General features: G+C 42.5%; 1 protein-coding gene across 1 annotated transcript in view; it reads left to right on the forward strand.

Annotated features, from left to right (window-relative positions):
- Positions 1-27,592, forward strand: part of LOC127587641 (receptor-type tyrosine-protein phosphatase N2-like) — a 48,166-nt gene that overhangs the window by 12,958 nt on the left and 7,616 nt on the right. Inside the window, exons 12-19 of the mRNA XM_052046113.1 lie at positions 1,863-1,927; positions 16,141-16,353; positions 18,401-18,610; positions 23,301-23,448; positions 24,910-24,983; positions 25,706-25,783; positions 25,872-25,991; positions 26,292-26,458. Of these exons, the coding sequence (XP_051902073.1) occupies positions 1,863-1,927; positions 16,141-16,353; positions 18,401-18,610; positions 23,301-23,448; positions 24,910-24,983; positions 25,706-25,783; positions 25,872-25,991; positions 26,292-26,458 (1,075 nt within the window). The remainder of the gene's footprint in view (positions 1-1,862; positions 1,928-16,140; positions 16,354-18,400; positions 18,611-23,300; positions 23,449-24,909; positions 24,984-25,705; positions 25,784-25,871; positions 25,992-26,291; positions 26,459-27,592) is intronic.

Here is a 27,592-nt window from a genome sequence, read left to right on the forward strand (position 1 = left end):
GTTACCTTGGATTTAGCGAGCCTGCGGGCGCTGATGATGATATTGATGTGTTTGCGCTTGGCGGTGGAGCAAACGAGAAGAAGAAACAAGTTCTCAGGTGGCAGACGTGATTTGTAGGGGGGGGGCAAACTGTTTCTCACGTGGCAACTTTACCTGTAGGGCAATTGCAGCGCTTGGACCAAACTATAAATAAGAAGCCAACACATTTGGACAAAAGTATTTTCCCCAAAAATATTGAGACATATACAAAAAGTGAAAACGGAAGGACGTTTGACCAAAACTACAGATCCGAAACAAAATCTGTGTCATTTTCAGGTCTTGTTGTAGTGCATTAGTCAATAAAAGTTGTATTTCGTTGATGGAGTCGACATCAGCAAGATGTTGGGAAGACGCCGGGCTTCACTTTCTGTGATTTATACACTCTTGGACTACGGTTGCGGTGATCAACTAATGTGATTACATCTATGCTGTCGCCGCGGCGACAGTACGGCAATACGTCTCCCCCTCCCCCCTTTTTTGCCCGCTTGCCTCATCCCCGCCCCACCATTTGAGGGATGGCCGTTGTTTTCTTCTCATTATACGACTCCAGAGATGCAGCGGCAAGGCCGTGGGGTGGTTGGCGGGGGGCGGCCCGGGTGCTTAATGGTGGAAATAATGAGCCAGTGGTGCTGGCAGCGCTTCATTCTGCCAGCCCAGGCCCTTTCCTTTTGTCCAGAGTGAAAAATGAGCCGTTTCGGGCTGTGTTTTTCCCTCTCGGCTCCCAGCTTACATTGAGTTAACATAAAGCACAGCTCAGGACAGGGCCGCCCCGTGTGACAAATGAAGCGCCTCTGTGTGCTTTGGAGGGAAAATAACAGCGGCCTTCATGTACAAATGAGATTATCTTTTTTTTTTCTTTTAACACCTACTTCCTTTTTTTTTACTGTCACACTAGGACAAAATGTAACATTGTTGGGGAGGGGGGGGGGGGGTGAATAACTTGATTAGACTTCATTTCCTTTGCTTTGCCAAAAATTCAACACCAAGGCAAGAACTCGTCAATAACCTAATCATGAACATAGTCAAGAACCATGTCAAGAACCTAGTCCAACAATGTCGAGAAGGAATTCACAATCCTCGTATAAAACATGTCAAGAACCATTTCAAGAACTACCACAAGAACCTCTTCAAGAATCTAGTCCAGTGGTTCTTAAGATTTTTAGAGGTACGGAACCCAACCAGTTAATATGCACATTCACCGAACCCTTCATCAGTAAAAAATAAATACATATATTTTTACAAATTCAAGATATTAAAAAAAATTAAAAATAAATTAAAACATTTTATTAAAAACTGAAAAAAGTCCATAGAATTTCAAGCGATAAGTATATTTTTTTATACTTTAAAAAAAATTGTATCTCATACTATCACGACAGTCACACGTTGACTACTAAGCGAACTAAATTTCCCACAGCATTGATTGGACAAGCAATGGCATGTGATCATCTGCAGCCTGTGATGGCCTAGTGGGCGTGTCATAACTAATGAACATGTTGAGTTGGGTGTGTCTTACCCTCCATGGCAGAGGCTCCGTCGAACCCCTGAGACCGTCTCACCGAACACCAGGATAAGAACCACTGGACTAGTCCATAAACAAGTCAAAAACAGTCAACAACCTAGTCCAAAAAACAAGTCAAGAGCCAGCTCAAGAACATTTGATGCGGGGCTTCTTCCATTGAGAAGAGTTGATAACTTGTAATTTCATGTCCCTTCTTGCTCTGGGCTGGGTGCCGTCCCATTTTGTATGCGTTGCCCACAAATGGTAAAAATACACATGGCTTAGCACCTGAATGACTTTTCTTTTGATATCTTCCTCGTTGCAGTGGAACAGAAAGCGTCGCTGGAGAAGGAAGCCAAGCTCCGCATCCTGGAGGCGGGAGTCGCAGATGTGAGTACCCTGGTCTCAGATGTTGACATTGCAGAAATTAGCCTGTTTGGTGGGGCCATTAGTACGTCTTTCGTTAACCATTTTTTTTCAATTGCGGGTCTAAAAGAAAGCCCTTATTATGAGTATCATTTCTGACACAAAATCCAATAGTTGCCCTGACATGCAAACATGAGTTAACTTTCCTAGGTTTTCCCAAATATACCCTTTATGACGAGTATTTATTAATCAACAATGACTAGCATGCTTAAAAATACAAATTACTTAGATTACCTATCTAATAAATGAACTACCGTATTTTCACGACTATTCGACGCATCGTAGTAATGGCCGCAGTCTCATTAATGGGTGACATTTCTGTATTTTACACATACACAGGACGCATCGTACTAATGGCCGCAGTTTTACAGTGGTAAAACATACGCCAGCTTAAACATACGGCATGCATGCGCGCACTCTAACACGTTAGCTTGAAGCATACGGTAGCATGCCAAGACATACAGATAAGATAAAAACACGTTTTTAAAAAGGCAACGAAAGCAGAACTGAGTTCGGGTGTATTTTATTTAGCCATCGTACAATGTTCTCACGTTTATCGATCAATCATCACCCAGAAATCCATCAAAGTCCTCATCCTCTGTATCAGAAGCAGAGGACTGCACATCTCAGTTGTCATTGAATGCATGCTAGTGTGAGTTGCTACGCATTGCCGAGCGGAAAGAAAGAGTACCAACAGCAAAGTCAACATTTCTCTCGTGTGAAGCTTTCCCACATTTGAAAGTAAAGAACAGAGCGAAACATGGTGGCAGCGCGTGTGTGTGTAGAAAGAATTGAACAATTGTGCAAGTACCGTAATCCATCAAAAACGCCGCGTTCCCTCTCGTTGTTGCGTATTGTGGCGTAACTCGCCAAGCGCTGCCTCTCACTCTTTGTAAAGTTGTGTTTGCCACCGATCATCCATTGTTCCCATGCAGTTTGCAACTTTACTTTGAACGCCCGGTTGATGCCAATGTCCAGGGGTTGGAGTTCTTTAGTCAAGCATAACCGCTGGCTTTAAGTTTGAACTGAGCTTCGTAGGCGTGTCTTTTTGTCTAATTTATTTTCAGGGGTTCTTAGAAACCAAAACCGGAGTTGTTTTGCAACAATGCACATTGCCACACTCTATACAAGTGTTGGTACTGGCTTGAGGCGTCCACTTACACGCCCACCCTTCACCATTGGCGGACTAGCTTGCCTGTCCTCTCTCTCCCTCTCTCTCTCTCCGTCTCCCTCTCCATATATGTATATATACATGCCCACCCTTCCCTGATTGTGCCGACTTCTTTCCCGCATGCCTGGCTACAGTCACTTCCGCCTTTTCTCTATATAAACATCGTGTCGGCTGTCAGTCAGATTTTGGAACTCAGCGCATGTAAAGGACGCTCCGCACCATAAGGCGTCCTGTCCATTTTGGAGACAATTTAAGACTTTTAATGGCGCCTTATAGTCGTGAAAATACGGTAGTTGTTGTTTTAAGTGAAATCGGTTTGCATACTTTTTGTCTTAGGTTATGATAACTAATTGGATTTTACAGTATATGATCAAATGAGTAATAATGAAGACCAAGAAGAGCGTCGGCATCTCTCGGTCATCATTGCTATTCTACCGCTATTCTCCTCGGCCTTTGCAACGAATAGACTGCACTCTCCTATCGATCCAGCGGTTAGTCTGCAACGATGATGCCGCGTGTCAGTCAGAGAGGTGGAGATTGACTGGGAGAAACGAGGAGGGTGGCGAGTAGGGGGTTAAGGATCAGTCAATGGGATCGATAGCGGCCTGCAAGCATGAGCCAATTATGAGGAATCCAACCCGAGATGGCTAAAATGTGCCTGTTATTGTTCCAATGCCTTTTTCATTTCGACCCTCGCCCCCAAAGGTTCTGCTTGAGTACCTTTTATGGTTGATACTGTACATATAGAATTTAGGAACATGGTCCTTGGATCAGTTTAAAGGTCTGAAAGGGTTTTGCGGGACACAATTTACAAACACTGATGAAACCCTCTGGTCTAAACTCCCCAGCCAGGCAAGGATACACTCCAAAAACCATTTGGGGGACAAAAAGGACGACACCTTCCTTGAGAAGGGATCACAGGGGGGCCGGAGAGAGGAAAAGCGGTACTAAAACAGGCCAAAAATCCAGATGATAGGGCCATTACCCCTCTGATATTTTGTGGAGGATATTGGTACTAGGTCAAGAAGCTCATAAAAAAGTTCCATACTGCGTTACTAACCATGTGAAAATTCAAGTCTAGAATCAAGTCGTGAGCCAATCCAAGAACCAATTTGCCTGGCAAGCATAGAACCAACAAAACGCCGACCCTGTTATTATTGTCAAGTCGTTTTTGAATGTGTTGTTTGTTCATCGTCCCCCAATCCAAGTCTGTCCTGCGGTCCCGAATGAATTCTCAGAGGGTTGAAGTCTGTGAAAGAAAAGAAGACAAGAGATTTGAGCTTAAATGATGAAAGATGTTGACTGCGCATCCTTGAAACGTGGCCCGTCAGGTGTGTGCGCTCTCCTGCCTGCAAATAGCCCGCAATCTCCCGCAGGTGGTCTGACCTTGGCAGCTTTTATCAGACCACCAATGCAGGGAAAAAGATTGCTTGATTTATTTTATATATATTTATAAAAAAATTTTCATCCTTCTCCAAAGCTCGCTCTTGCTCACTTCGCTTTGAGCCAAAAGGCGAAGCAAAAAAGATAATAGACAATTGTAGATTTGAGCCAAGCGATCATTTCATCCCGATGTGGGCAAAGATCGGAATACTGATGGAGCTTTATCTCGCGACGAGTTTTAGAGGACAACACGCCACCTTTCAAAGGGCATCGACACCAAAATAATGTCAATGTCATTCATTAACAATTCGTCACTTATAAAATGAATACAAGACTTAAGTCGTGTTTTAAAACCCTTCAATCCATTGGTATGAATCAAGATAGTGGGCCATGCGGCCTCATGGGTGCCATTTGTTTGTTGTCACACTTTCAAAATGAACTTGAATTCAATGAGGAAGTGGCACCGCCTCGCAGGTGCTAGCTTAGGTGCTAGCTTAGATGCTAAGCATTCGGTGTTCACCGAATCACAAATAACGATGTTATGAAGTGGCGCCGCTGAACTGTCGTTGTTAAATTTTTTTCACCCGACCGTTAATTCAATGTGGTTCTTATTAATCGGTGCCCTTACATTCCTCGAAAGGTGTCTTAAATACAAGCTATTAATAGTATAAATATTGTTATTATTATTATAAAATAATGTAGTCTAATTCTCTTTGTCCAATTAAATCTAATAATTCACTTTTATTTTTGTCTCTTAATTTTTACGGCATTCTTGAGATCCTTGAAATGTACTTTCAACATTAAAGGTATATTACAAAAAGTAATATTTCTTAAAATGTATGATCATAAATATGTCAGGATGTGGTTGGCAAGCGGTTGGCGGCGGCACGTGCGTGCTCATTAGCGTCGGCCCTCCTCGCTCGCCCTGGCCCAAGTTCAAGCGTGAAATGTGGTTTTCGGGGGCGCGGGAGCACATCATCCGCTGCCGAGCTGGCTCGCTGCCAGCGGGCAGACGTGCATACAGACGTCTCCCATGATGCCACCGTAGCTTCAGCGGACAAAACCAAATGGAAATGTCTGAATTGCGTAACGCTCAATGTTTGAAAATTTCAAGTGATTTCACATTCTGATGTCAATTTTTAAAAAATCGTTAAGATGCCTTTAAAAAAAACCTTTACATTTTTTATTTTATTTTCTTTTGAAAATTTTATTTCACTTCATGTTAAGATGTTTCATTTTTATTTTGTACATTTTCCTCTTCAAATTTTCCTTCATTTATGGATGAAAAAAAGGATAAATATGGATTTAATTTTAAAAACAATTTGTTATCAATATCACAGACAGTTTTTCTTGTCATTCTTTTTTGATTCTCAAAATTGAATCTCACAGATGCTCCATGAATCTGCATTAACGTTAGTCTCCGTGTCAAAAATGAAATCCCAAAAAAAGATGTGATCACAAAAACTGAAGCATGATGAGCCGAGAGATTGGTTCATCTCTTATTCATTATCATTTATACCCTGAAAAAGTTGAAATCAGCATTTTTATTGCTATAAAAATCAACTAATTACATACACATTTTAACTTGATTGTCGATTTGTTGAACAAACAAATTTAATTCTAGCTTTCGATTTCACAGCTTGTGCTCACTTCCAAAGTTTTGTTTATTTATTTTTGCGTGATGCAACACCTGAGGAATGTATTTGATATTCTACTACCGTCCAAAGAGGAAGTCTCCCACTTTTTTTTTTCAATGTTGCTTGGCCTCGTCGTCTGCTTCTTCTGCAGAAAGGCAGCGAGCGTAAAGAAACCACCTTTCCAGTCAAACAAATAATCATCTCAAAAAGAAGAATACATTTCATTATCTGCTCTTTTAATAATAATAGTAACAATTATTTTGACAAATAGAATTAGGACCTCAGAGCTGTCGCTACTTGGGCCCAAATAAATCAAATTCCCCAAAATTCAGAAGAATGAAAACCAACCATGAATGGCGAAAACTTTTCTTCTCCCGCTGCAGTCTGTTTTTGTTTGCCTCTTCATCTAAAGTCATCGTCCTCCTCAAGTTTTGCGACTATATCCCCAGCAGAGGTTCGAGGGGCACCCTTTTGGCGCCGTGGCACCTCTTTTGTCCGAGTGGTATCCCGGCAGTGGCGGCAGATTGGCGGCCGGGCTAGCACGATGACACAAAAGGCACGGCAGCGGAGAAATCTTTTCACGGCCCCCCGACTGCCGCCGAGCGCTGGTGGATGTTTAACGTGCCGGCGTGTCATTCATGAGCTGTCTCCAGAAAAAAAAAATTCTTGCCTCTGAGTGATGTGTTGTGAGGAGCGCTCCCATTTTTGTCCAAACGTCAACCACACTGAGGGATGTAACGATGGCGAAGAGCTTTCGTTCGTCCGCACATGGAAGACTTGGATTAGTCAAATCCATGAAGGTGGAATGAAGCCTTTTGCAATATGGAGATTTATTTTTCAATAACCCAAGTAGTGTTCTAGATACAAATTCTCTTTGGTTATTATCATTATTATTATTTTTTTTTAAATAAAGAGTAGAATTTTGGACGACATTAACCCGTACATGCAGCAATAATAATAACATGATAAGCTGTCCACTGTAGTAACCGCTGTCCCTGAAATGGGTTAAAGATATTTTTCAAGGTGAAAGTTAGAATTGTTTTTTTTGAAAATTTAAATATTTTATTTGGGTAATAGAATCATTTTGCGTCATGAATATGATTTTTTTTATTTAAAAAAAAAAGTGGAGTAAAAATATTTTCACTAGCAAATACTGTATTTTTGGCACTAAAAGGCGCACCTAAAAGCTCCTTGCATTTTCTTAAAAGCTCACCGTGCGACTTAAAATCTGATGCGCCTTGTGTATGGTCATTACAGTAATATTTCGACCCCAAAATGGCTCCTTGCTAGAGACATGCTTACAACGCAGAGTTCAAACTTAAGGCGATCAGTTTCGCTGTTGAATACGAACATAGAGCAGTGGCAAGAGAATTCAACGTTAGCGAGTCAATGTTATAACTTGCTGTTGGTGAAGTGAACTGTGTCGCTGCTTTATTAAATAAGATTTACTGACATCTGATCATCGCTATATAAATAAGGGTGTAGTGCAGTGTAGCGTTCTGTTGGCATTTCCTTGCGCGTTGCTCCATCTAGTGGATGCATTGTACATTGCGTCTTATAATGCGGTCCAATATATGAAAAAAAAATTATAAAATAAACCATTCATTGAAGGTGCGCCTCATAATCCGGTACGCCTTTTAGTGTGGAAAATACGATACTTGCAGGCTAAAAACTACTCTTTTACCATTAGGCCTACATAGTATCGATATGTGTCCAAAAGTCAAATCAGTAAATTGTTTATTCTAAGTCAGCAGTGCATTTTTTTGTCACATATCACATTGCTTGGGCTCCTCCAAAGAAATCTTTTTTTTTTGTTCAGCCATCTGGTTAGGAAGTGTGTGTGTGTGAGAGAGTAAGAGTTGTGCTATGATCTGACTAAGTTGCAATGTTTTGCAGTTTTGCTGGCGTGGTAACAGAGCTGTGATAGTCTGAGCAGAGTTGCCTTGCGGTGTCGGGAGAATTGCGGGGGACTGGGAACGTGCTTCAAGGAAAATGAAAGATTGGCGCTCAAAGCGCCCTCCGCCGCTCACTGTTCAGAGCTGTGAGGGGCCGTGTGGGGGTCGAGGGGAAAGTTAGCCACATCTCGCGCACACGCACACGCACACACACACGCTTAAGCCAATAGTGACTTGAGTGGCTGCCACCTCCAGCTGTCACAAAGGGGCAAAAGGAGGTGTGTTCTCTGGTTTGATTTGGGCTTAGGGGGCAGGTGGGGGGGATATAAAGATAAACTGAAGAGCACCCCACCCCCGCCCAAACTCCACACACACACACACACACACACACACACACTTGAAGGAGCTTGTCATCTGCATCAGGCAGCTTCACCACTCATTGGTCTCCTTTGTAAGACGTATGGCACACACCGACACACACACACACACACACACACACACACACACACACACACACACACACACACACTCAACACTTTCTCACAAATAGTGAACGAGTAAAAGCCTATTTCTCTTCCACCTGTTCCTCCTTCCAATGGTGTCCTAAAACGCGCACGCACGCACGCACACACACACACACACACACACACACACACACACACACACACACACACACACACAGTTCTTTTGTTGCGTCTTCACCCCCAGTTGAAGAACTCATTAATTCTCATTGTTGACTGATGTGTGTATGTATGTGTGTGTGCGTGTGTCCGTGTCCTTGAATAGAAGTGTGCATGTCATATTTAAAAGTATAACTAATCAAAAGGGGACCAAAAAAAAAAAAAAAGAAAAACATGAATAAATATTCCGATTGTCATTCTGATGAAGGGAAATCTGGTGCCCTGGTTGTCAAGGCAACACTGGTGACAGAGAAGCGCCACAATGCACACATGTGGAAAAAGCATTGGAACACCTCCAAGAAGTGAAAAGTGGAGAAAAAAAGTGCATTTGGGTCAATAGAGATGGAGCACCTGTCGCAAGTAAAACATGAATACGGCACAGAAAAAAGTATTGGGACACCTCTACTAAGTCAAATTCAAATGAGGACAAATTATTGGGACACCTGCAAGGAAATAAACACGAATAAGAAAGATTTGCACCAAATTTTGGGGAACCTATTGGATGTGAAAAACTGAGAACATTTCTCTTAAAACAAAGTGGGTAGGAGTCCGGAGATGTATACGAAAGGAAAAGCTGGAGTTTGGACAAAACTATTTCCATGCATTGAAATTTACTTAGTAGAAATTAGAATTAATTATGGGCGGCAACTGGTTCGCACGTCTGCCTCCCAGTGCAGAGGTGCAGGGTTCAATTCTGGCTCCGGGCTTCCTGTGTGGAATTTGCATGTTCTCCTCGTGCCTGCGTGGGTTTTTTCCGGGTGCACCGGTTTCCTCCCACTTTCCAAAAACATGCGTGGCAGTTTAATGGAACACTCTAAATTGTCCCTTTGTGTGAGGGTGAACGCGGATGGTTGTCTCTGTGGTCTCTGTGTGCCCTGCGATTGGCTGGCCACCCGTTCAGGTGCCAACCGCCCACTGCCCGAAGACAGCTGGGATAGGCTGCAGCAGGCCCGCGACCCTCGAGGGGATAAGCGGATTACAAAATACATAAATGGATGGATAAAATGAATCATATGTGTTTTTTATGGGCAGTTACTACTTTGTCGTTCCTTTTGGGAGTTTGTATTCGTCCTTTCATACCTTCCCGCTCAAACAAACGTCGACGCAATGATGGCAGTCAAAATGATTCCCACTCTTCCTCCTCCTCCTCCTCCTCCTGTCGGCAACATGTGGAGCCGTCACCATGGCGACGAGGGTTGGGGTGGCAGTGTAGGAGGGGGGCAACGTTGACATGTGCGGGAGACAGGCAGGGATTGGAGGGCGGGAAAAGACTTGGCAGTGGTGTGGGGGGGGCAACCAATAAAAGGAGGACCGAGGACCCCCACCCCCCTTGGCCCTTGTCCACTTTGTAGTGAAGAAAGGCGCTGGCGTGGACTCTTCATCGGTGGGCCGTTCCTCATCCTTGATGCGTTCGCCGACAGCCGAAAAAAGAAACTGCTTTTTTTTTTTTCCCGCCCACCCTTACGTACTCGCCGGGAATCGGAGGAGGAGGATGAGGAGCAGGTGGAGGACGACGATGAGGAGGTGAGAGGCAGGCGGCTTCCTCTCGCCGTCGCCATGGGAAATACGGCAGCATTCTGGTAACGATTGATCAGATTCCAGCATGCATTCCTCAAAGTTCGTTGCGGCATTTGCGCTGTTTTATTTGTCTTGTTTTCATCCCGAATGTAAAGTTTTATGGCGTCGAAAGGGGAAGTCTCATGTTGGCTGATGCTGTCACATAAGAGATTAAAATTTTTTTTTTTGTAGGTTTAACCTAACCTCAAATTGATCGTACTTGGTGCTGAAACGTTCAATATTTAACTCATTCACTCCCAAAGACGTTTTTAAACGTCTTTTCAGACTTGGTCTAGAATTGGCTGGTACTGAATGAGTTAATTAGGTGTAAAAATAAAACATGATGGAAATTGGTCATGAGGCTTGAGAGAGATTTTTTTTTTAATGATGAAACGTGGAAGAAATGCTAGTGGTACAAGTTTGATGGATGCTGAAACTCGAGAGCATTTTTGTAGTCTAAAACATGTTATCATTTTGATGACTTGAAGCTGAAACATGATACAAACATGAAATTTTGGGATTCAATGATGGTTTAGACGAGAGTTGTGTTTGGTGTGGGACCGAGGCTGATAGATATTGCATTTTCTGATGCTGAAACATGATCGAAAAGTGAGGAGTAGAAGTTTCAACTCGGCTAATGGTGAAACATGAGTGAAATCGGTTAGATTTTTATTTTTATTTTTTTGCTCAGGCTTTTTACAAATGTGCTTGATGCTGAAATGTGCTAGAAACTGGATTGCCGGGCATGCTGAAACATGCTTGAATTTCAAATTAGTGTTTTCTGAAACATGATGCTGAAATAAAAGAAATGCAATTTTTTTTCTCGAAACACAATAGGAATGTAATTATATTTGATACTGACGCTCGGTATGAAAGTTTATGCCGTTCACCATCGAATGGTGTTCGAAGTTGAATGATGCTGAAAGCTGTTAATTCGGAAATTTAAGTTTGATGCTGAAACGGGATAAGCTTTGATTCGATTGTGTTTGGCGATGATGATGATGATGATAGAAACCAATTTTAAACATGCTCAAATTACACGCTTTTATGTTTTTTATTGAGGCTGAAAATGATCGAGGTTAAATATAGTGCAGGAACAAGGACGGAATTGATTGGATTTTGCGCCTGACATGGAAGACATTCACTGCTTGGGACACAACCAAAGTTTGGTTTGCTGAAACCAGGCAAAACCTGAAGTAATTTGCCCGCAGAGCCTGACTAATATTTCGTGTAGTGTGCTGCTGAAACTCGATGATAGAGATGAATAGACCTTACATTTGTTTAAAAATGTGGTTGATGCTGAAACATGTTCAATTTTTGATGCCGAAATGTGGTTAGACAGTTCTTTAAAAAAAATGTTGGAATATGTTTGCAGAAACAGGCACAAATACGTTGATCGTTTGCTGCTGAAACATGATGATTAACGTGAATAAACTGGGAAAAATGTGGTTGATGCGGTAATATAGCTTATGTTAAGTGTTTGATGCTGAAACATGGTAGAAAATTGAGTGGAAAAATATTTTGGATGCAGGACCAGGCTAAAACACGTTGAAAGCATTTTACTGCTGAATCATGATGGAAATTCTCATTTAACAGGAAAAAAAAAGCGTTACTCTCAAAACGTAATCTATTCGATAAGTGATGCTGAAACATGGTAGAAATGGCATGAAAAAAAATTGGCACCGAAACAGGCTACAATTTGTTTATGGTTGTTCGGTACTGAATAATGACGGAAATTAATCGTCATGTAATTGGAAAAAATATGGTTGGTGTCAAAACGTCATGAAAATGATCAATGTTGCTCATGTTTATTGTTCCCAGCATTAATATTCAGCCGACCGTGGCGGTGAAGCGAATCAAACCTGTCGAGCTTTTTCTCAGTACACGCGTGCGTGCGTGCGCGGAATTGATCACCCCCTTTGACTTTTTCACCCGACTTGAATAAGCCGAGGCCCAGCAAATCCCATCTGTGCGCACACAGACACACACACACACACACACACACACACACACACACACACACAAAATGTCCTTGTTATACTGGCCCGATTGCTGAAACATGCCGGCAACGTGTTTCATCTTGTAACCAAACGCGTTTCTTAATTTGATGCATGAGACGTTTTGAATGGATGCTGAAACCTGATAGCAATTTATAGCATCGTGATGATGAACTCGATACTGAAACAGGAGTGAAATTTTGTGTTTGCTGCTGAGATGTGATTAAATTTGCCGGAATGTGAACGTGTTTCATGCTGATAGGAAGTTTGAATAGATGCTGAAAAGTGATCAACAAGAGAAACATGCGAAAAAATTGTTTCATACTTTAAAGAAAGAAAGAAGTGAAAAAAATAGTTTGAGGCTGTCATATGATCCATTTTTTAATACCAAATTATGATTTTGTATTTGATACTGAACCATGATAGAAATCAGTTTGACATTGAAACATGAGAGTTGATTTGGAGTTTGGTGCAGAAATGTCATCAGACCACGTGACCATGATAGATGCAGAAATCTGGCAGAACCTTGACCGAAATTTGAGTTACATGCTGAAACGTGTGATAGATTTTACATCGATGCTGAAACATTTTCTAAATTGTGTCATTCAATGGTGAAACATCCTGGTGCCGCGAGTACGTTTGAAGCTGAAACATGATCGAAACATGACTGATGCTGAAACAGCAGAGTCATTTGAGTTTGACGTGATCAGAAATTTGCATATGAGGCTGCAACATGATTGTTGAATGCTGAAGCGTGATGCTGAAACAGGAATGAGATTTGTGTTTGATCCTGGAATATGATGAGAAAAGAGATTTTGAGATATCAGCCGGATGAGAGAAATGTTTGAGAATGAAACATCATAGAAATGAAGGAAGATGGCGAAATGGATGCTAAAATGTGATTGAAGTTCAGAAGTTTGCGTGTGTGAGCAGATGGACAATGAAGTATCACTCTGCCCCCCCCCCCCATTTTTTTTCTCCCACCACTTTTCATCCGCCCCCCACTCCTCCCCCCCTCACTCCTCGTTTCATCATGAAACTCTTTCATTTTTTTTTCTTTGGCATCCAGATTGTCCAGGAAGCACATCTGTCTATCCCATCGCGAGTTGTCGATATTGTCCAAACCTAACATCAACAATTATTTAAACTTTTTTTTTGTGCTACGTGATGGCTGTATTTAATTACGCATTATTTTCCTTGACGGCGCCTGTGCAGAATGATTGACAGGCATGTTTGATTGACAGCCAGTGCAGCAGCTGCAACGCAGGCACCCGTTACTCCAGTTAATAGACACCCCCGACCCCGACCCCTCCTTCCCACACATGAGCCCTTTGCACCCCCCAACCTCTTAGAGCTCCTCCTTCTCTGCACCGGCGTAACCAAATTTGATTGAGCTGCCGAAGGGCGTGGGTTTGAATCAATTGTCAAACATGGCGGCCAGGTCTGATAAAGAGTGAGGGCCATGTACGGTTTTTGTTGTTCTTGTACATCCTCTTTCTCCCTACTTTCCTTTCAGGCCAGCCTTGTTTCCTTCCTTCCTTTAGTCTGTTGTACTTCTCTTCCCGTCTCCTCCATTTTTTATTTTCTTGCGCTTTTTTTCTCTTTGCGCTTCCTTCCTCACATTTTCCTTTTCTTCCTTTCTGCATTTATAGCGTCCCTGGTTTCACAAATCCTTATTTCCAAGTCCCATTTCCTTCCTTTCTTCCTTCCTTCCTTTCTTCCTTCCTTCCTTCCTTCCTTCCTTCCTTCCTTCCTTCCTTCCTTCCTTCCTTCCTTCCTTCCTTCCTAGGCTGGCCTTAAAAGTTCAGAAAAAAAATTACATTTGAATGGGACTCCAGTCCTGTGATCAGGCAGCTGGAACGGGACCCTCCAACTTCACTGTCACCCCCCCTCCCTCAGCACCACACACACACACCCACACGCACACGCACACACACACACACGCACACACACGTCCATGTATTGCGCAACTGTCGTCCCCCCGTTGGGTCATTCTACTGGCGCTTTATCAGGTGTTGAATACAGTAGCAATGAATTGGTTGAATATCATTGTTTGGGATGGGGGTCATTTAGTGGCGGCTTCTCCTTGAGACCCCCGTGGAATTCCAGAACAATCTGCATGGAGGCTAAACCCCCGGGGTTTGACAGTCGGGTAGCAGGGGACTCGCTAGGCAGCCGTTTTCATTAACTTAAGCACAACGGCATGCCCGCCCCCCCAACTAATCTCTGTGACCTCCACCATCAAGCCCCCCACCCTAAAAAAAACTTCATTTTACGCCACAGGCCAAGCCTCCTTCTATCTCTCTGTGAGGATTTACACACACAAGCTCCCTATTGAGGCAGGAAATGGAGGGTTCTGGTTGAGGAGGTCGGTTGATTTTTGGGGGGTGTGGGCAGCACATCCAACGATGTGGCGATGAGTCATACTGTGAGATAGCAAGTGCTCACCAATCAATATTTTATTGATCAGCCTCCATGTACAACCCTTGATTGTTAGTATTGAACGTGGCAGGAAAATGCTGCGTTCAAGTTGACGTGTTTGGATCCTGGATGTGGTTCTGTTGGTTCTAGATCTGGATTTTCACCCTCTCGCTTCGATCAGTTTGTTCTGTGTTTGTATTGTTGCACTTTCCCATGTGGAACTTAAGAACGGGCCCTTATCTGGATGATGTACAAGTGTTTGTGTCTATATTTGCGACTTAGCCTACGACGAAAGCGGAAGTGAATGAAGCAAAATGACGCTAAGAACTGCTAACTTCCTCCGTGTTGCAGCCTTCTAATCTATAACTGTATTTTGAGTGCGTGTGTTATATCTCTCAATTCTGTATCTACATTTGGATTTCGTTTATGTGGAGCGGTCTGTGTGAAGTTACTTTAGGATCAACTCTTGTGCTGTCACTATCAAGATTTTTGTTGTTGTTTCAGTCTTGTGTTGAATTGGCGCATCGATCTTGTCTCGATCCGGATTTGTGAATTTGTGCTCGCTTGAGTCAAAACTGCTGCATTTATTCGATATTTGTGCAGCTATATTTGGACAATTATGACGTGTATTGTCTATCTATTGAATGAATATCTATGTTCTGAGTTGAAAGGATGCGCTGATGGTTTTTTTTTTCTTGTGAAAGGATTTTTTTTGTGTGCAAGATGATTATTATCTTTTTGGGGGTGATTTTTTTTTTCTATTCCGGGGGATGATTATTCTTCAGGCGGACTGCAATTTGTCTGTCTGTGATTGCAGCGCGTAATTACGTTGCGTATTGTTCACTGCCATCAGGTAAAATGACACATGGGGGTCCATTATTATTCTGCACCGGCTCAATGGAACCCTCTTATACAGACACACTCACACACACACCCCCCCCCCCCCCCCCTACGCCCCCGGGACCTCTCGAAATGACACATCCTCCTCATGGCGCCTGCGTCGTTGACGGTGTGAATAGAACATTTGCGGAAAGGACGAGGCTGCTCCCGTAACGCTTCAGGTTCTGAAACCCACCCCCCAAAAATACGAGTCATTAAAATGTGTCATCATCGCTGACATTATTAATGACCGAAAAGCTGAGAAGCAAACCAGGAGTTTCAAATTCATTTCCTGTTCCGATGTGATTAACCTTTCGGGCTCTATTTTGGTGACTGGCGCAAATCCGGCGTAACGCAGAAACTAAATCTGCGCAGAGGCGTGTTAGACTAAGCGTTGGTATTTCAACAGATGCGCACAAGGAGGTGTGTTTTGTTGTTGTTGTTTTTTTAAAAGGGCAGTTTGCAGCATTTTGTGCATTTATATTTTAATTTTTAGTTATTTATTTTTTGCTATAGTGATTTGTGAATGTTTTTTGTGTGTTTGTGTGGCGTCGCAGGGCAGCGAGATCTCTGCGATCCCCGGCAAGTACAGCCAGGCCGAGTCCACCAAGTTCCTGGTCCTGACGGTGGCGTCCATCTTGTGCATCGCGGGCGTGCTGCTGGCGTCGAGCGTGCTTTATTGCCTGCGACACAGGTCGCACCACAAACTCAAGGAGAAACTCAGCAACTTGGGAACGGACGCCGGACAAGATGCCACCGCCACCTACCAGGTAAACGCCAGGGAAGTGCGCCACAGTTTAGGGGGTACGCAGCAATGGTCGGATGAGTAAATATTTTTTGGAGGTGCACTTGATGAGCAAGATGTGGATGTGGAAATTAGGATCCAGCCAATCTGGATTTTTTTTCAAGGTAGTTACCGATATTTGGCAGAAAAAATAATCCAAACGAGAACTTTTTGCACCACACAACGCATCTCAATGGGCTTCAATTTTATGCAGATTTTTTGCGTGCTGCCCCGGTCCTACTATTCCATTGTCCTTCTTTGCATGCTTCCTTTCTTTTTTTCCCCATCCCTTCTTTGTTTTCTCTCTGCCTTAAATGCATACATGACAAAGGTCTGCACGTGGCTGCGTGTATGGCAGTGGTTCAAACATACGGCCCATGGGCCGAAACCGGCCCCCAAGGAGGTTCGATCCGGCCCGCGGGATAATTTAAAAGTGGGAAAAAAATGCATTAAAGACACAGAATTAAAATATTAAATATGCAATTCGAGGATTATCCACTAGAGGGCACACTGTTTTGATCACAGTCGAAGACAACATTGTTTTGATCGGGGAAGAAAACAGCAGTCTCAGTCTGTCACTGAGATGGACCCAACGCAGCAAATGATATGAAAGCACCAATCAATGCTTCTTGAGACCAAAACAAAGGAAAGAGATGAGATTTTGGTGATTCATAGAACAGTATGCTATCATGTTAATGGTTCGGCCCACCTGACATCAACCGAGTCCGTATGTGGCCCACAATGTGAAAGGAGTTTGACACCACTGGTGTAGGGTGACTGTGAATGCGAACATGCGGTCTGGTTCCATGTTTTGCCACGCCTTCTCCTCATCGAGGGGTCAGCGGCTGGTGCTAATTAGGGTGGCACACGCCGAGCGTTCTCTTTTTAGGTTGCCAGGGGGATTGCTTGGCACCGTGTTCACGTGGAGGGTGGAGGGGGGGCTGCAGGGTGGCATTTCTTTGATTGGTGAAAGGAGGTCATTGGGGCGCACATGCGTGTCAAGAGTCCCACTGGACCATGTGTACATGTTGTCATGGCAACCCCAAACCTGTTTATGTTGTTTGTTTAAAATTGTCCGTCTGGGTTGAAAAATGTCATGTTCATATTTGTCGCCAAGATCAAAAAGTCATTGAAGAGATAGATGTTAAGAAGAGTCTATAAATAAGGGCAGCCCTGTGGGGTCGTGGTTGGCACGTCTGCGTCACAGTCAAGCTGTTCTGGGTTCCACTTTCAGCTCAGCTCAGAGGTTTGCTGCTTGCTTTCATGCATTCTTGTTTCCTTCCATCCACCAACCAATCCTTCCTCTGTCTTCTCCTTTTATGCCATAGTTGTTTCCTTCCCACCTTCTTTTCTTCATTCCTTTTGGACACCCTTGTTGCTTTCCTTCTTTCCTTCCATTCTTTCATATCATCGTTGTATCTTCCCTCTCTTCCCTCCTTCCTCCCTTCTTTCCTTTCCCAATGTCCTTGTTTCCTTTCTTCACTTTTACCTTCTTTCATTTAGTTGTAAGCGTCCTTATTTCCTTCCATCCCTCCTCCATTTCCTTTCAACCTTACTTATGCCTCCTCGCCTTCCTCATTTTTTCTTCAAGCTGTTTTCTTCCTACCTGTCATACCGTCCTTGTTTCCTTTTTCACCACTTTTCGTACCCACCTTTTCTCAGTCCTACCTCCAGTTCACATCCTTGTTTGCATAGCGTCCTTCTTTTTCTCCTTCCATCCTCCCTTCTTGGTGCGAGTTACAAAAAAAAATAGAATTACATCCAAACAAGCAATTCATAAAAGGTGCAGGTTTTGAGTATTTTGACACGTGGTTTGATCATGTTTCCATGATTAAACATCTAAACCTCTTTATTGACCATGAGGATGGTTTGTTTTTGATTTTATGGTGTTTGGCGGGGTCGAGGGGATGTGCCCCACCTCATGTCAAGATTTTGAAAAGTTGGTAAAAAGCCACTTTGGTTTAACATGATCACTAAACATAATTTTTCTTGCTCCAAATACACCACTCGTGCTAATCTGCTGACTTTGACAGGAGCTCTGCCGTCAACGCATGGCGGTCAAGCCGCCGGCGGATCGTGCGGAACCGACGTCGTCCAGGATCAATAGCGTGTCTTCGCAGTACAGCGACGGCGGCGGCGGGGGCGCTTCAGCCGTCAGCCCGTCGGCCCGAAGCAGCCTCTCGTCCTGGAGCGAGGAGCCCGCACAACCCAACATGGACATCTCCACCGGCCACATGATCCTGGTAAGCAGCTATACGGTGCTTCGAAAAAGTCAATGCACCCCTGTTCTAATGTCAGAGTTTGGGGATATAAAAAGTGACAATTTAAAACTACTCCTTGGACTTCTGATCTGTTATTGTGGACTATCAGAGGCCCTTAAAATGTTGGCAGGTGTGTGCTGGCTCCCATTTAACAGGAATTTGAATGTGATGTATTCATTACAGAGGTTCAACAATTAATTGATCAATCATAATCTAATCAATCAGCAAATGAATTGCCAACAAATTTCATAACCGCTCCATCGTTAAGAGACATTCATGTAAAAATTTCCAAATCAAATCTTCAATTTCTTCAATTTTCAAAAGGATGAAATCCCCAAATATATATTAAATTTGAAGTATAATGTGTACTCATGATTAGAAGCCATGTCATATCAAACCAGGTTTGATCCAGTTCTGATCCAGATCGCTTAATTGTCAGCAGTGTAAATGGCAATTTAAGACAATATCAAGCATGGAAGGCCTCCTAATCTTCCTCCTTTTCATCTTCCTCGTCATCGTTTTGTTTCATCACGGCCAGTCCCCCCCCCCCACCACCACCACCACCGAGGAGCTCCCTTGCAGGCTTTCTGCCAAGCGGCGACGTAATTACATCGCATAGCGGCTCCGTTCTGCCACCCACGCCCCTCAAGCTCAAGCCACTAAGCTCTCCGCCACTCGCATGCATTATACATGGCTGATCAGATTGGTCAGATCGCAGTGACATCACTGGTATCCTCTGTTGCAGTCTCATAGAAAGCATAGGACTCAACAATCGGAACTATGTCTCGTTATTTACGTTTTATGACTATTTGCTTATTTCATAAAACATATTTGGTTGTCAATAATGTATTTTTTTGCGCTGTTTCGATCCAGTTGTGCTCCAGATTGCACCATTGCCAGCAAGTGCAATGTGTCAAGTGCCATTGATCAAAGTCAAATGGAAGTGTGTTTAGACCAGTTTCGATTCAAATTGTGCAGTTGATCCAGCACTTAACACCAATAAAAATATAATGAATAAAAACTTAGGTCTCGTCAAATGTGGAAGGCAAATTTAATCCAGATCAGATCCTGATTGCAAGTGAGACCAATGTAAACAGAACATCTCAGAAAAGGTCACCCAAAAATATTCAAGGGCTTCACAGGCCCACAGTTCACATAAGAGCCAACACTATCACCTAGGTGAAGTGGCACTAAAACAGGCCAGAATCCAGACGGCGGAAGACAAGTCATGCAACAACTTGCAATAAAGATGTCGTTAAACTAAACTTGAAAATACTAAATACTTAAAAATAAGTCTGAAGCTGCGGTTGAAACATTTCTACGTGTAGCAACTCGAAAAGAAGATTATGATTTATTAATTTTCCTAAAGGTCCAAACGGTCGCGGCTGCCCACTGAGGAGTTAAAAAAAAAAACATTCATTCATTCATTCATTCATCTTCCGAGCCGCTTGATCCTCACTAGGATCGCGGGGGGGTGCTGGAGCCTATCCCAGCAGTCTTCGGGCAGTAGGCGGGGGACACCCTGAATCGGTTGCCAGCCAATCGTAGGGCACACAGAAAAAAAAAAAACATCAAAGCTAAATTGTCTTCGTGCTCTCTGGAGAGACGCTTGAGGAGCAGGAGTGCTGTCAAATCTAGCCAGCGGGTTATGCTGCCTTTGTTCTAATGCTGTCAAATATCTCACAGCCGTTTAAAGCATATTTCATAACACAACACAATGGTAGAGCCAGCGTTTGCAAGCCTTTCACAGGTGAGAAATTTACAGCTTGACTTACATAACCGTTCTGTCTCGCTATAAAGTTTCCATCACTTTTGGATTAACACTTTTGGTAGTAATCCTAAACCAGGAAATTTTGTAGCTCAAATTCATTACGCACTCTGTTTCGGCACCATTCATGACTCTGTTACAGTTCTGGTATTAATCCAGGAGCAGGTAAAGAATGATATTCTCTTCTCTGTCAGAAACTTTGATGTAGTCACCATCCCGCCCATCTCTTTTCCACTTTGAGGGGTATGAAAGTTGATTCAGAAACACTGGATGTCCTTGCTCCATCACCTGCCACAATATTTTTGTTGTAATGCACCAAAACCCGCTGCTCTCTCTCTCTCTCCATGTGATCTGGCGATAATACCTTTGTCTTGATGAAACAGCATGTGGCACATGACCTCACATTTTTTTTTACTTCTCCCTTCCAACGTAACCATGAATAATTCCGTTAGCAATGCAATTTGGTTCGACCGCACCTTAACGTCGCTCCCTGCTCACCATTTTTACCACAACTTGCACTCGCCGTTCCAGCAGTTACCCCAAAGAAAACAACAAAGAACCAATAGGTGTTCCTCTTGTGTTTTATCACGTTTGCTGCGCGGCGAGGCAACAGTGACAAATAAAAGTGGAGCCCCCCCACGTCCACCTCCTCCTCCAAAGCCGCCCACTTCCATGTTGTCACGCAGTCACAGTTTTTTTTTTTTTTAATTGAAGCAGCTTTCAGCCGCTTATCTTATGTTAATGTATTACTGGCTCCCATGAGTCCCTCCTCCCATTCTGTACCTCCAACCCCGTTTTACCCCCCCACCACACACATCCTCTCTGCCTGTGTCTTAAGAGGATTAGTGGACTCTCTATAAAGCACATTATCTTGTCCTTTGTTGCGGCCTGGGCGAGTGTTGGAGATCATACTGCGCACAGATTAGCCCCGGCGCTTGATTTTTGTTTTGATTTGTTTTGTTTGCGTTTTGACAGCTGCGACGCGATCTGTTGCCAGGTCAAGTGAGTCAGGGCGGGCGAGTGGCCGTCAGGTAGTCGATAGGATCAAGGAATTCAAAAAATATCTATATATTGTGTTTGCAACATTAGCGACAGGTTGATGGAGATGAGCTAAAGTAGTAAAAATATTGGGACTGTGCAAGTCAAAAAAAGTCTCCGCTATATATTAGTGTGTTTTGTTTTTATATTTAAAAAAAAAAACAACAAAATGGCTTTAATTTGCGAGAAACTAGCAAAAGTAGGCAAAATAGCATAATCATCAGCTAAGACGTATGTGCCTCCAGAGTTTTTTCTTGTCTTTGTATTTGTGCAAATTAACAGTTTGATGGCGATTAAGTACAAGAAAAATCACATCAATAAGAACGGGCTCCCACAAACGGTAGACATGGACAATTAAAAAAAAAAAGAGATAGCGACAAAGTACAACAAAATCCGTTCGCAAGAAAGAGCCAGGATAAAACGAAATAAACACCAAGCGCTTACAAACGACAAGGAGAATAAAGAACACAAAAAATCACCTGCAACAAAGTGAAAGGGAAGTCCAATTACACAAAACAAATTGAGCATGAATAACAAAACATAATCAATACTTATACTTGAAAATAAAGTATGGAAACGAGAGAGCTATACGATAAGATAAGAAAACCTTTATTAGTCTCGCAATGGAGAAATTCGCGATTCACAGCCAATCCTTTGATTGCAACGCCTGACAGGTGCGACGCCGGAGGGAACACCCTCCACTCTTGCAGGAAACTGCAACAACAAAAGAGAAATTAAAACCATGACCCATTTCAATCAAAACAGTTTTCTTGGGCAACTGATTGACAATCCCTTTAATCAAGTCTCACTGAAATTCAATAGATTCAAACTACATAAAATCCAAGAACGCTGACAGCTGCCGTGTAGGGGAGTAAAAATGTCGACGGTCACTTCAACATCCACTGCGCTGAGAACTATGCTCAATTTTCTCCTTCCGTTTGTTTTTTATATTAATTAATTTCAGTAGCCACTAGCCGATAACGTGCATCAGCCCCATCTTCTGCCTGAGAGGGTGAATGAAAGATTAATTTTGAACTGAAAAAAACGTGGGTGTTATTTTCATTATCCCAAATAAATTAGTATTCATTTGTTGAATCTTTATTTAATCACGTAAGGACATTGAGAACAACTATTATCCTTTTTGAAACAATATAAACAAGACTTTGTCATGACATGACGACATTTTACGAAGTTCAAAGTTAATTTCTGTTTTTAACCCTTTCAGCAGGGACAGCAGTTACGAGAGTGGACAGCTATTCAAATGTTGTTTTCTCTTATATTAATTGATCTTAATGTCGCAGTTGTTCATCAACCACTAAAACGGACCATGATGTGTGTTTCCATCCACTGCCATCCAAAGTGATTTATTTATTTATTTTTTTAATCTGGAGAGAACCATAATAGTTAATTAAAAGACCGTTCCTGATATTTTAAATGCCTGGCAAGATCAAAGTTGGTATTGTCTACCTTTGATCACATCTCGTCCAGGTTTTCTTCCAGATGCTCCGGGATCTACAATGGCGTCTTATTGCATCTTATTGCGGATAAGCCCCTCCTCCCTCTAAGGGGATTATTGAGTGTTTGGACGACACATGGTGATCTCAGCATCTCCTGATTGGATTGCAGTAATCCCTTTAGGCCGCCACAAAACCCTTTTACTCCGGCATGAGGGTGGGTGTTAGTGACGTCCCAGCAAAGCAAAGCAACGTGCCATTTTGTACGCATCATGAATTTTTTCACCGTGCCTCGAATCCTTAGTCCCCCATCGTCCATTTTGAAGGATGTTCCTTCCTGCCATTGCAGTTCCGCTTCTTTTGATCGTTATCATCCTTGAATCCTAACTGCGTTTGACCTCCTTTCCCGCAGTCGTACATGGAGGACCACCTGAAGAACAAGAACCGCTTGGGGAAGGAATGGGAGGCGCTTTGTGCCTACCAAGCCGAGCCCAACGCCTGCACGGTGGGCCTGAAGGATGGCAACGCGAAGAAGAACCGATCGCTCGCCGTGGTGGCCTGTAAGACACCTGTAACCTCCTATACAGCAGACCAAGTTAAAAAAAAAAAAAAAAGAGGCGGGGAGATAAAATCAGGAGCAAGAGATTCTTATTTTCTTCTTAAAACATTCGGTTTATTGTAAGAGAAATCAAGTCCTATTTTTTTTAGATCAAAAGGCAGAATATTTGGAAAACGAAAGTTCAGAGAGACATTTTTTTTAACTTTGACTTTAATGTTATCGTATTGAATTTTGTTTTACGTTAAAAAAAGACTTTATTGGGCCTTGAATGTGACTTCCTTCCCTCATTAAATGTGAACTTTTATTAGAGTATTACGATATCTTGGAAGAATCCAACTTTATCATATTTTAACGTCATCATGGAAAAATATGAGTATTTTCATCGTAGTGTGACTTTTTCTCATTAAAAATAAGATTGTTCTCTTTATACCACTTTATCTTGCAAAAGGACAACTTCTGGTAAAATTTTCTTTATACCTCAACAAAATGTCTATTCTTGTAAAAGTTAGGACTTTATTACTATTTTTAAATAATATTTGTCCTCTGTAAAATATGATTTTTTTTAATGGTAATATTACAAAATTGTCCTAACACGGTGGGTTGGGACCCTCGCCAAAACTGCAGCCAAGTCTTAAATGCAGCTTCTATTAAAACTCCTGCTACTATGACCTCATCAATGAATGACTGCATTCGGAGAAGGAAGGAGACCATTTCCACAAAATAAATAATAAAATTAAGTTCCAATGTGTTTGGCGGGCTTAATGAAAGGCGGCCTGCCTGACCTGTTGGCACTTCATCACCAATCATTTCCACTTTGTATTATAAAAGTGCCCCAGGCTGGCAAATGAAAATGTCACGATATGTTTGGCCAAAGAGAGATGCAAAAGGTTACAGACATGAGGTGGACGGCATTGGACCCGCTTGAAATCATTCGAACCTGGAGGGGTTTTTAGTATTTTGTTGTTGTATTTCTGCAAATGATTCAAGCGCCGTTTTGTAAACCGACGTTTTGCAACCTTTAACTGGAAAAGCACGACATTTCTATTAAACAGGCCTATGGCCTGACTAAATAAAGCCCATTCGCGCATTACCACATAGTTACTTGCCACTAAGAGGCCACTAGGTGACAATCAAACCCTCTACCTTAACCTCATCATTTTACAAGGAGAAAACTTGTCAGATTTGATTCTGAATTATAATATAAGCAATGTTTTTAAAACATCATTTGAAAGCAAAATATCCAAAGCCATGAATAGACACTTAACATTTTTTGATTCAACACAAGTTAATGAGTATAATGGTCCACCATACGCACGTCTGTCTCGTGAACCCTTCATCATCATTTTCCTGTCTGTATATCTCGTATTGTGCATGTAACATGAAAAACGCACAGTTTGGTTGAAGCGAAATGTCATGAATTATCGAAGGCAAACATCCTCAACTGCACTTCTCTCCCTCCCAGATGATCATTGCCGCATCACCTTGCGACTGGAGAACAGCCAAGGAAACTCGGACTACATCAACGCCAGCCCCATTGTAAGCACACACACACACACACACACACACACACACACACACACACACACGCTTCCGTCCGTCCAAACGGAGCATCCCGCCTGGTAAATGACTAAGACCGCCGGCCAGTCTCGACGTGAGCAACAAAAATGGATCCACCCCCTGGGGAAAGACTCGTTTTTCACCTTGGCCCATGCTAATTGGTCGCCGTTTGGTTTACTTTCCTGTCGGGCTGAGATTTTTTATTTTATTTATTTATTTTTTTTTCGAGATCTCTTTGGGATTTATGGGCCCTTGTTTCCACCTCCAGGCAGAACAACAACTCCGTTGTGCGAATCAATCTGTGGAACATGTACACAAAGATGCAGTCTATTACCTGGAACAGGCGCAAATGTTGTTCAATGAAGAGCTTGTAAATGTTTCCAAACAAAAAGCCTGACTATTACAAAAACAATGCCGGAATTCCAATGAAAAGGTTATCAGAGTCCATATTGCGACCAAGAAAACAAAGGAAAATTTGGGAATATGATTTATGAAATACACATTGTCAATGTTAGGAACATTTTGAGGGAATATTATCACAGTGACAAAAAATTGAAAATTATAAAAATAATTTGGGGCATTTTTTTAATTTTTACAAATATATGTAACATTACTGTGAAGATAAATACTGAAATTTTATTCAGTAGAATAATTATTACTGATCATCTTGATGAACGGTTGCCGTTTTGTCTTCCCCGCAGATGGACCATGACCCTCGCAACCCGGCCTACATCGCCACGCAAGGCCCGTTGCCATCCACCGTGGCCGACTTCTGGCAGGTAAAGCCTCGTTTCAAGCACAAGTTGGGAAACTTTGATGTCACTTCCTGACAATGGGTGCTGTGTTTTTTTGTTTTGTTTTTCTCAGATGGTTTGGGAGAACGGCTGCGTGGTGATCGTCATGCTGACGCCGCTGGTGGAAAACGGCGTGAAACAGTGCTACCATTACTGGCCTGATGAGGGCTCCAATCTCTACCACATCTACGAGGTATGCGCAACTCCTCTGGAACTTTTTCAGGAGTTTTTGAGTCTTGGTTCTTTAGGGATATGAAAAAAAAACCCAAACATCTTGGCATCAAGTCACTATCGTAACTGCAGCCAAGTATGTGACAGATACAATTTGAGATCAAATGACCGGGCATCGAACCACCAACCTCTGGGTTGGGAAACAACCACTCTACTATTATTATTGTATCGTATGATAAGTGGATTGGTGTAACCCGTCTTTGGAAATGTTTTTGATGCTTGTTATGCTTGCTTGAATTTTTGTCGCGTTTGCGCGTCACAGGTCAACCTGGTGTCGGAGCACATCTGGTGCGATGACTTCCTGGTACGTAGCTTCTACCTGAAGAACATGCAGACCAACGAGACCCGTACAGTCACGCAGTTCCACTTCCTGACCTGGCTCAACCAGAACGTACCCGAGACCAGTCGCACCCTCCTGGACTTTCGCAGGTAGGGAACTCGGCTCTCAACCCAAGATTTAGCCCCCTCCTGCCAAAAAATGTTTTAAAGATGGTTTCACCGGTCCTTCATAGTACAACACAGGCTGACCATTGAGGCCGGATTTTACCACCAAGGTTCAATTTTAAACGAGATGAAATCATGCTTTCACTTTAAATTTTGTTGCACCAATTTTAAATACTACTAATAATTATAATTTTAATTTTAATATTTAAAAATAAAACAGATTAAATTTAAACCTCAGGAAGACTCGATCAAATGTCGTATGGGGCAGTGACGGAAAGGCAGATTTACCGCTGATGCTACATCTGCAGGGTTTTTTTTTGTTGGTGTTTTTAATTTATTATTTGTACGTGTCTGTTCTCTTTCACTCTGGTCGGTCTGTTGCAGTGTCAGGCAGTTGCTGCCAAACAGGATCTTTGTTTTTTACCATGATGTTGTCTGTTCGGTCATTACGTTGTTGTCAATGGAAGAAAAGTTGAAGCGTCTCTGCCGAGCCCTTCCAATCAAGCTAACAAGTAACATTAAGCTAACTTTTTAAAAAAAAACACCCGTTGACGCAGGGGCCTTGGCAGTGGTTTCGCAGTGTAGCCTCCACATTTAATTGCAGAATGAATTATTAATTTTAATTTCAATTTCTGCAATCATCCCTATAAATCGTGTACCATTGGAGTACTTAGGAAACAGATGGAGGGACCTCTAAAATTCAAACCAAAATAGTAGACTTCCTGGATGTCTCCTTGAGACTTTTTTGTGCATAAATTTAGAACTGACATGCCTACCGAATAATGAGGTGTATGTCAAACTGGCTTTTGGGAGCTGAATTCTAAAATAAATAAAAAAATCATGTGGGTGACTTGTAAATTTTATTGTATTTTTATTACCCTAAAATGGCTTTGTCAAACCAAACTAGCAGACATCCTGTTTCTTTCCTGCGAAGGTTTCCTGAGATTTTTCTTTTTCTTTTGGTCCATCCATGATAGACATGTCGACCAACTTTCGTGTTGCTCTGTCAAACTGTCTTTTGGGGGCTCAACCTTTTTATTTGACTTGGCACTTCGGGTTCATGGTCGCCATTATCATCCGAGGTGATATCATCGGAGACAAAATGGTCGGCATGGTTAC

Source organism: Hippocampus zosterae, chromosome 15, assembly GCF_025434085.1.
Source record: "Hippocampus zosterae strain Florida chromosome 15, ASM2543408v3, whole genome shotgun sequence".
NCBI classification, from domain to species: domain Eukaryota; kingdom Metazoa; phylum Chordata; class Actinopteri; order Syngnathiformes; family Syngnathidae; genus Hippocampus; species Hippocampus zosterae.